General features: G+C 42.8%; 1 protein-coding gene across 6 annotated transcripts in view; it reads left to right on the plus strand.

The window, feature by feature from the left end:
• smoc1 (SPARC related modular calcium binding 1) overlaps positions 1–9,158 on the plus strand; it is a 49,281-nt gene extending 40,123 nt beyond the window's left edge. For 4 of the 6 annotated variants that reach the window (XM_070978914.1, XM_070978915.1, XM_070978918.1 and 1 more), the window contains exon 14: positions 4,932–9,158. In XM_070978914.1, coding sequence (XP_070835015.1) covers positions 4,932–4,971 — 40 coding nt within the window. In that variant the 3' untranslated portion in view covers positions 4,972–9,158. The remainder of the gene's footprint in view (positions 1–4,931) is intronic. The other 2 variants (XM_070978916.1, XM_070978919.1) reach the window with 1 other exon arrangement.
• The last annotated feature ends 1,189 nt before the right edge of the window (positions 9,159–10,347 follow it).

Raw genomic sequence — 10,347 nt, forward strand, 5'->3', positions numbered from 1 at the left:
GAAGTCATGTGTTTAACCTGGCGCTGGCCCAACACGCCAGGAGAACAGTGGCTCAGAGCGGGCATAACGTCAGGCCTCTCGGACCCTGGGCACCGCTGCCAGGATAAACAGGCCTGGTATTGGAAGAGCAGAGACGGAGGCTCGGTTGTTTTTCGCTGTGGTCACTGAATCTCTCACCTTCATGCTTAAGAGCTGGAGGTAAATGGCCTGACAGCTTTATACGGCTCCTTCTGCTGCCACTCAGACGCTCTGAGCTAGTGGTGATTGCGGAGAGAGTGAGGTATTTAAAAAGAGAGAGAGGCTGCATGAAGGAAGCAGGAGTCTGTGAGAACATATGGCAGCATTCTGCCTTGACTAAGATAGACGGCCATTGTGTTCAGGTATGCCTAAGCTGATCCTCGATGGCCTGGATCCCTTTAAGTCAAGCTGCCTTTGCCAGGCATTAAATCTTATCATGCTCTGTCGCAGCTTTGGATCGTCACTGGAGTGTTGTTGGAGATATTTACAGTTTACAGTACGTGCTCTTGGTGAAGGATTGCAAGCATGTGGGGCAGAGTGGAGCACATCTGTACAGTATGAGGCTGCTCGCTTTTTGACACGTTGGCAACAGCAAAGGAAAACATCTGAATACCTTGTGTGAGTTTTGAAGTGAAGAGAGAGGGTGGCATCCATCGCCTGAAGAGACTGGAATCCTCATTATAGATGAGATATGAAACAGAAGCCCGGGGCGGTGATTTTCTCTGTAAACCCCTCTCACATCAGGCCACTGATGAGCAGCAGGTCTGCAGCGTTATGTCCTGTTCACTGTAATGAGCAAAATGCAAAACTGTTGAGCTTGCTGCAATGCGCTTTGGCAGCAGGTTCATGATGTTCCTTTCAAAAGTCTTCATTCCATCGAAAGGTGTAAACACACGTTTGAATAGGTACAAACACATGCGGTGTGCATGTATGAATGCACCAAAATGCAGCAGACATGGGCATACAGTTAAATTAGAGGATGGATTGTGAGTGCTTATAGAGCTTTTTTGCAGGATGAGTAGTTGAATATTTTTCCTGCGCAATGCTTAATGTGTGCTTATGCACTGAAGTTGCCGGTTGCACAACTTAATTCATTGATAAAGCAAAGGACTTCTGACCTTTCCACTGGATCTGTTTGCTGGTGGATGATAGAGACGTATTCAGTTGGTCAATTTTTTTCAGTTTAACAGCAACTGGCAGATATTGGACCCTGATCACAACTATTAAAATACACTTAACTTAAAGCTGCATTGCAGTTACTTACAGCAGTGAAGCACATCGTACTGAAGACCAGTTTCCCCAGTTTAAAGTTGGTATGAGGAGCTTTTAAAGGCAACCTATCCTGTGATCTGGTTGTTCACTTTGAACTCAACTAAGGCTGTTAAGTATCACAGTAACTTAGATAACAAGGCTTTTTACATGAAACACAGGTATGCTCATGCCTTCTAGAGGTCAGTGGTGAACATCTAATCTTCTTAAATAGCTCACAGAGGTGAGTTGTCTTGAGTAATGAATCGACGGGCAACTGTGTTACATAGCGTCCAGTGGTTAAAGGGTAGCATACAGGATATAGTCATGATCCAGCAGAGATATTTCATGGATTTTAAAATGTTTTGTCCATAGAATTCATTCTGATATTTGTAGAGGAAGGAATAATGGAGGCAACCTTTGAAAAGAAAGCCTCCTAGTTTCCCTAAATAATATCAATCAGCACAGATCACAGAGGAATACAAGTATTACTGCCACCTCATTACTAAAGGTATTTAGGGCTGGTTTCATCTGTCAAAGACCATTTTAAACTTCCTGCAGATGAGGCTCGCATTGACAAAAACAGTCAGAAGTACACACATGCTTTTTGTGTCCTGCCTGCTGTTTTATGTCAAACTCCTCTCTTCCCTTCTCGTCTCCTTTCCTGCTCTCTCGTCTCTTCCTCCCCTGTTTGTCCTGGCTGTGTCCGTCATTAGGCAGGAATGAAAGGAGGGCATTATGAGGCAGGCCTGGCACCGAGGCCGCGGGACCATTAGAGAGCCCAGAGCCCTGTCCTCTCTGAGCCAACGGCAATTACTCCACACCACTTGTGTTTTAATTACTGTGACATCAGCTCCACACACTGTACTGCGTTAAGGTCGACAGAGAGGCCTGTGACAGTTAGATAAGCGTTACTTACTAGCATTAAGGTGATACTGCTACAAAACTGCTCATGTCATGGGCTGAATGTAAACTCAGGCCTGTGTATCCAAGTCCTTTTCCCCAGCTGCCACCATGTACAGGTATACCATGATTCCCAGCTCTTGAGCCAAGTGTCTTTATTGGCTGGTCCCAGGTGAGGCGAGGCGATTCACCGCTAGACAGGATCTGCTTTCAGCTCTTTATCACAAGTGGGGCCAAGGTGTCCAGGGAGAGGCCAGCGAGCTTTGTGTTGTTAATGGCACAGACAGTGTCCTCAGTGACTGGGAGGAGAGGAGGGAGAGGACCATTCGCTGCTCTGGAGCCGGGTAATTGCAAAGCCGATTCATCAGCACAACTGTAGCCCAGCTCCTTACAACAGAGACATTTATCTGAGCTAAAGAGACGACTTGACATGACTTCACCAGAAAGATATCGAGAAATGTTGTGGACCTGCATAGTTTAACAGTTAGAACATGCTGCTAATGCTGCCAAGGTAAAGAGTTTATGACACTGAAAGTACAAAATACTACAGTTCTGGTTGTTGAGTTGCACCATGTTGCTTGAGGGTTACTTAAGCAAGAACCAGAACACCAGAAAGGCCAAACTGCAGTCAAATGACAGCTGGTCTGAATCTTACAACTAAAACATGTTAACATTCAAATGTCTCTTCCTGATTTCTTTATATCCTGAATTTTGCTCAGCTGGTTGCCAGACCCAAGAATGCCAAAGTTGGCTGGTCAGTCCTCTGGTGATATGGTCCAAACCAAACAACCTACATGACAACTGTTATTGTGTTTCTTATCATCCCCAGATGGTGGATTGCTACGATGTTTATGTGCCTCTCATCAGGCCAAAATTTAGATTTGTACATAAGAAATGACAAAATCAGACATTACTGAGCTCATTCAAGCTCCTCAGAGGGTGAACCGTCTCCAGTGTGGACACTCCAAGTGCTTTCCTTCAGCGCTCTGCAGTTGAATTTCTTACACAAAATGTCAAAATGATACCAGCTTTCTTTATGACCTGTATGCCAAATTTGCTGTTGTGGAGGCTGGTCATAAAGGTTTCTGTTCTGTTCTTTTTGTGTTAAAAGTAGAGAAAGGAAAATGTTGTATGAACTGAGCACAGCTGATTCAGTGTTCTTGTAACAAAATCGACATGTTTTTACATAAAAATGTCACATCTTAAACTTTGAACAATAGTCACCTGGATCCAACTAGTCAGTGCAGAAACAGGTAGCTGTAATATTTTATTGTACACTCTTAAAGTATAGGAGAAAGTATCCACTGCAAGACTCTCTCATATGGAAGGTAACCTGTGATTTATGGAGAGCTGGAGGGATTGTGACGCTTTAAAGTTCGAACAGAAAACTCCACTGTGAAGCAAATGCATCGTCTGATTTCTGTGCTCAAATCAGCTGGACTTCTGTTTGATGGCGAGCATAACCAGCACTGACAGAGAGTGCACCTGTAGTCTCCACCCTCACACACAGCGTCGTGTAGGCTAGGAGTGAGTCCACACACACACACGCACACACACGCACACACACGCACACACACGCACACACACGCACACACACACACACACACACACACACACACACACACACACACACACACACACACACACACACACACACACACACACTGCATGTGCACACACAAAACACAAACTGATGGAAAGACCTAACGCACGCAGGCCCGTCTGAATGCCCAAACACCCAAACAGAAATGGGTGCGTACAAACACTGACACGCAGCCTGAGCTCACACAGGAGGAACTCTGCTCCCCTCTGACAGCCATCTGTAAGCAATCTAAGCTCTTTACCCATCTCCTTTCCTCCCAGGCCTCTCCTCCTTTCTGCCCCCCCCCCATCTGATTGATGAGCGAGCGGTCCATCCCTCGTGCAGCACACTGACTGTCCCACGCAGTTTCCACGCAAACGCAACACAACACGAGAGACCCACTGAGTTATAGCCCGGCTTTAACATAACATAGCACATGTGATGGCGCGTTTGGAAAGTTTGGGTGTAGGTGGGGTACAGCTGCTCAGCAGTCTTTAATCTTTAGTTAGTAACCACTGTCTTTATCCTAGCTTTAACGTACAAATGACATGTAACCTCAAGAAAAACTGAAGGAAAAAGTGGAAAACATCTCAGATGAGTTTTGTTGATTGAAAGAAAAACAAGGAATTTAAAAACACTTGATGTAAATTAAACTTATTTGCATGTTTTACAGTCAGAAATTTTGCTTCATTGCATTTTAAAGTGGGCCAAAGAAAGCAGAGGCCACATTACTGCGCGAAAGTTGCTTTTAACAAGGTTTACTTTTGTTACGCACTCAATTGCTTTTAATGTAATAACACAGTAACACAGAAAAACCGTGTGAGGTAAATAAAATCCAAAAGTACATTTATTTTTGGTTCTTAACAAAACTAAAAGTCAGAGTGTGTTTAATTTTGTTTAGTTTAACTGAGGAAAGGCGATTAGATAGACTGTTAGGTTTAGAGGAAGTTATCAGCTGCAGAGGATGAATATGTAGAAACACAACATGCTTTTTAAGTGTTTTATTCAGCTATATTATATATTATCTAACTTGTGTGTATGAGTGTGTCTGAGTGAGCTTCTGCCTGTGAAGCCATGCCATCGCCTTGTCACGCAGCTGCATGCTGGATACTGAAACAGACGAGTGAATGATTTTTTTCTGCTTCCTCCCTCCCCCTCCTGTCTGTCGTTCTGTTCCCAGTAGGTCGTCTGGTGTGAGAAGAGAAGGATCCAGAAGCTGAGACGAGAGCAGAGGGCACAGAGGGAAGCCATCTGTACGCTTGCTGACGGGAAAGAGAAAGATGGAGCAGAAAAATTACGAAGTTCCTGAGTTAAAAAAAAAAAAAATGAACAGAAAAACAAGAAAACGAAGCGGCGCCAAAATATTTGCACTTTCTCCTCCCTATGTTTGACATTTTATCTGTTTGTACGTGTTGTTTTTTTTTTCCTCTTGAAGTGACTGAAAAGATCTCGGTAAGAATGAGAATATATTTGTTAAAAGATGACTCACCACTGGAAGATGTGCATGTCACCACATTTCCCCTTGTGTTTCATGTCGTAATTTGTTCTGTTCTCAGATAACAGGAACAGGTACTAATGCGCATTTGGTGGCTATTAAATTCAACTTTTAATTCCCCTGTTACATATAGCAGCACACAGGCCAGTGGTCGCTCACTAAAGAGGAGTTCACAGTGAGTCACATTCAACCCAAACTCATAAGGCAGAGCGATGGCAATGCAGACCAGTTTAAACGAATGTGTGATGTTGTATGTGAACATGCAATATTAAGCGAACGGCATGTATTAGAATTAAACTGTGACCATGAAGTCTAATTTATCAGCACAGAATTAGCTGGATGAATCCCCTTGCACTGTACAGAACTTTCTAGATGCATTAACATTTTGGTTTGGCCATCAGATCAAACAAACGTCCAAGATGTGTTCAGTCTGGTTTTTGTTCAGTACATCACCAGCGTTTGAAAAAGCTAGCTGTAAGTAAGTCATGACTTACCACATAGTTACTTAAAGATGTACTTTATGTGCAACCCAAAACCAATGCAAGACCATTATGGTGTATGTAGTTTATAGTTTTTCAGTTATCAGCATATCAGTTTTCTGCACAAGATGCCTTGAGGTTTCCATTGTTTTTCTACTTTTTTATAACGTTTGTGCTACAAAAGATGAAACAATTATAGTTAAGAAAAACATGTCAAAAGGTAAACAGTAACAAATTGTGAGAGTTAAAAAAAAAAGTACAGCAGCTATCAGTAATAAAAAGGATAATATGAGTACTTTTACAGTCATGCACCCCCCAACACTGACACAGTACACAGACAGTCTGAGCAGTACGCTAACGCAGCTCAACGCTGTAGCATCCAGCAGGTAAAACCTTTGCACATGCATGTGGCAGTATGAACATATTAAAGCTGCATTCATTCATTTCTGACCACTAGAGGGCAGGGGCGTTCCAAAACTAAAGGCACACCCCTGAACTATTATCGGCTCATTAAGTTATGGTGAATGTGTTGACAAATGTAGCTAACATCATCATCCCAAGCCCAATAGCTGCGCTCTTGTTAGCTCTGTTTTGGTCTCCACCAACTCCTGAGGGAAATATGTGGTTTGTAAACTCCTACATGTTCTACTGTGTTTACAAGCCAGATGCTAACATTGTCTGCCTGGTGTTTGGTGCTGGGCAGGTGGCATATAGTTAAATGAGGGGATGATATATAAAAAATATTGATTAATGCAGCTTAAAGTTTGAACCACAATGAAGACCATTGGTTTACATACATGTTGTGTCATGCTGCTGTCAAGTTAGTGTTCACTTTCTACACAGTCAAACCCGAAAGACAGCTAAAGAATTTGGTATTTCCGCATGTTTTTGTTTTTTTTTTTTAATTTTTGGAAAGTGTTTGGTATTCATGGGTTCATCGGGCTCTGCTGGCAACAGTTACAAATTACAATGTCAACAAATCTCTGACAAAGACCCCCTGGTGGGGATTTTCATTTTCTAAAACAGACTACAGTCCGCAGAAAGCGTTTTAATAGTACCAGGAAAAAGAGGTGGCACAGATGACTAAACCCAACCAGTAAATGGAGTAAGATGTTTACATGGCTCAACATCCCGTTAACATCAGCTCATTTCAGCTGTCATATTCACGTTTATCCCAGTTATTGTAAACAACATGTGGCATTTACAAATGCCAGCTCCTAAAATAAATATTTGAGTCTCCCCAGTAATATCAGAGTACATTTTGTGTATGTAAACACATTCATTGTCTGACCTCCAACAGTTGATGTCAGTCCTGCTCTCTGAAACACTTAACCAGCACACATACTTGGAGCTTCTCCACCTTGTGTAAGACAATACAGTAAGTCTTTTAAAATAAGCCCCAGGGTGTCCAATTAATAGGAAAATGACTGAGCAGAGCGAAGAAAAGAAGTTTTGGAATGTAAAAAATAGAATTTCCTCATCACATTTGGGAACAATTGAGCTTCAAAAATGGAGAATCATGAGTTTGCTATTGTGGTCTGAATGCTTGTTTTTTTTTTTTTGTTTTTTTTAAAAGTTGTGTATTTCTTAGCATATACCCAAGAGTCACTGCAGTGGCTCATGAACATGAGACAAAAAAGGCTCCCATTGTAAATATGTACAATAACCTTTGTTTGTTTGTTTTACTAAATTTCTCTGTGGGGCGTATGGGTGTTCACGTACTTAACTGTCATTCTGGCTTATTGTAAAAAAGTATAAACATTCACTGTGTTTACATCATGTCAGATATTAGGCTATTACAGTAGCTAATTCACAACATTGAGATGCTTAGACCAGACTGGATGCTGTCAGCTCTGAGCATTGTTTATTTTATCCGTTGTGGGGTTATTTGACTATTTCAGCTTGTGTTTTATGATTCCTGCCATTGTCACTACACGCGGTCAAGAATGTATACAGTATCTGGTGCTTAATCCACGACGATCACAAGTCCACTCGGGTCTAATTGGAACTGGGCAGTTAGGCCAAGACTGAGAAGAGAAATTCGTCTTTCTTTGACAGCGTGCAGCCTCTCCTGAGTGCCTGCTTCAGTCCAGGCTTGAACACTGGGCTTGTGTGTCTGCTGAAGTGCTTCCAGACGCTGCAGAGCTGCCGATCACATGGGAGATCTAAAACAACCTAACGGGCTAGTAATCACTGCTAATCACGATGGGGGACGTGCAGTGAAGGGGGCTTACAGATGACTGTCAGTCTGACAGGGAGAAGCCCAGATTGTCAGCTCGCCGGCAACTTTTCCACTGCAAAGCCCCATCAGGCGCGTCAAGACCATCTCAAAATGTTTTGACAATATTTCTTATTCATAGCTGGAGAAATTAGATCTTTTGGAAAACAAAATACTGAGACGTGTTGTCTTTGGGTGAAATTGGTCAATGTAAATTATGTGGCTTGAGGTGCAGCTGTTTGGCTAAGCAATGAAAGCGAAAATGCTTCTCCACTTTAATATAGGCCTTATTTCCTGAGCTGTTTGGACCCGTGTAACAGTAGACACATGCAAGACTAAACAATAGAAAGGACCAAAAAGAAAAGGGCTGTTTTTAGAGGGGAACGACTGATAGAACGCTAGAGTTTATGAACCGCACCTTGGCACACACACACAGCAGTAGATTACACATGGGTTGTATCACTTTTCTGGGTAGTGTGTTTTTTCCCACCTGAACTGTGACATAAATTTAAAACGGTCGTAATGAGAAAAAGGTCTGTAGGTGCCCTACATTCAGAACTACTGAGAAACATACCAGTTACTTCTTAACACCTCACTGTTCTCATGCTGAGGTGCAACGCCCTAAAGAGCTGATTTCGGCTACCAGAGCACCAAAATCTCAGATAAAGCCGCCACTTATTTCTTGCAGATGCATGTGAGGAGAATGAAAGTGCACACAGTGCGGGGCTACCATGCACTTTTTGCAAGTATCTTATTATTTCGATTCAAGTTAGCCTAACCGCAAAAAGTGGAAGCACTTTAAAATGCTTCTTAATCATGAAATATGAAAAATGTTCCAGAACTACAATGTTTTTCTTCTCTTCCCACGTAGTTGCACTTGTACATGTGGTACAATCACACCAGCAAACAACAAAAAAACAACAACAACAACACCGAACTGACCCTGAGACTGTTTTGTACCACATCTATTCCAACTATGCTCAGCGTGGACTCACTCTTGTGCAATGGAAAAGCATTTAGGGCTGTAACAGACGACTCTAGAGGAGGGAGCAGGAGTTTCATACTGACCCCTATTGGTGAAGATGGTTCACTGCAGTCTGCAAGTTCACACACTGAACCCTGTTAGCCAGGCATGCACACGAGGTTTACACAATCGACACAGTATCAGCCACGCCAATTGAATTTCATGAACTGACAATAAATATTTTGAAAGACGGATTATCTCTTGCGAGTTTCTTAATTTCACTGTGGACGCATATGCCGCCACTCAAGTGTCATTTGTTTACAGTTTGCACGGCATGAAAACTGACAAGCTGTTGGCAAGTGCCATTATTTGAACATTACAATGACTAAAGATGGTTGCTGTGAATAATTAGTTAATTGTGTTTGAATGTAAAAACTTGACTACAAAGACGCACTCTTGTTTGGCCCGTTGATTTGTGTGTGGTGTGAGATACTCTGATTTAGTGATGAGACTTCAAAGGTGTGGATGTTGTCAGTGCATGATGGGAGGTGGGGGGCTTCAGGGGTGAGGTTGCTGGGGATGGGGGTGGTTTGGGAATGGGGGGGGGGGGGGGGGCGCTTGTATCACAGATGAAATTGGAGCCAAGAGGCAGCTGCAGTACATCTGTCTTATACTGACACATGTGGCATTTGACTTCCAGTGTGAAGTTCAAAAGGGTTTTATAATGACGCAGCTGCTTAGGGATGTATGTGCGTGTGTGTTTTACAAAGAGTGTGTGTTTTCTCCTTTGTTGAAGGAGGGGTGGAGGGTAGGCGGGTTGCCAAAGGGGTTTCATAGGTGACAAATGGAATTTGGGGTTTTGAAAGTGATGTGTGGGCAGTACAGGTGCTGCATGATGTTGTTTCAGGAAGTTTAGAACTTGTGTTTTCTGACATTTGGTGCTACTTGATGGTACTCACAGACTTTACTCCTAAAAATGGTTTACCACTTACAAAAAAATATTCTGGTTCAGCATGTTTAGCTATAGAAGAGCCAGTTTCTCATTCAATAAAAATCTTTAATTAACATCACAGTGAAATATGTGCGATCTGTGCATGCAGGAGACAGCCAACACAGCAACCTATTATTTTACCACATGTTCAGCTGATGAGTAATTTTGTGTAGTGTTTCTTCTCCTTTGTGTGCATTGAAACACTTAGAAACAGATCAAAAACACCATTACATGTAATTAGAGAAGCCATTAGCTTGTGCAATAGCCAAACATTAGTGGTGGGGGATGACGGTGTGCACTGCGTACCATTTGTGCCTGATGCCCTCTGCAGCAGCACCTGCCCAGCAGCCTGAGCGCAGGGTCAGGGGGTTGCCTTCCAGGAGGCCAGGGCTCAGGGGTCAGAGGTCATGTTCCAGACAGGCGTACCCACACGCTGATTGAGAACTCAG

Source organism: Chaetodon trifascialis, chromosome 14, assembly GCF_039877785.1.
Source record: "Chaetodon trifascialis isolate fChaTrf1 chromosome 14, fChaTrf1.hap1, whole genome shotgun sequence".
Lineage (NCBI taxonomy): Eukaryota > Metazoa > Chordata > Actinopteri > Chaetodontiformes > Chaetodontidae > Chaetodon > Chaetodon trifascialis.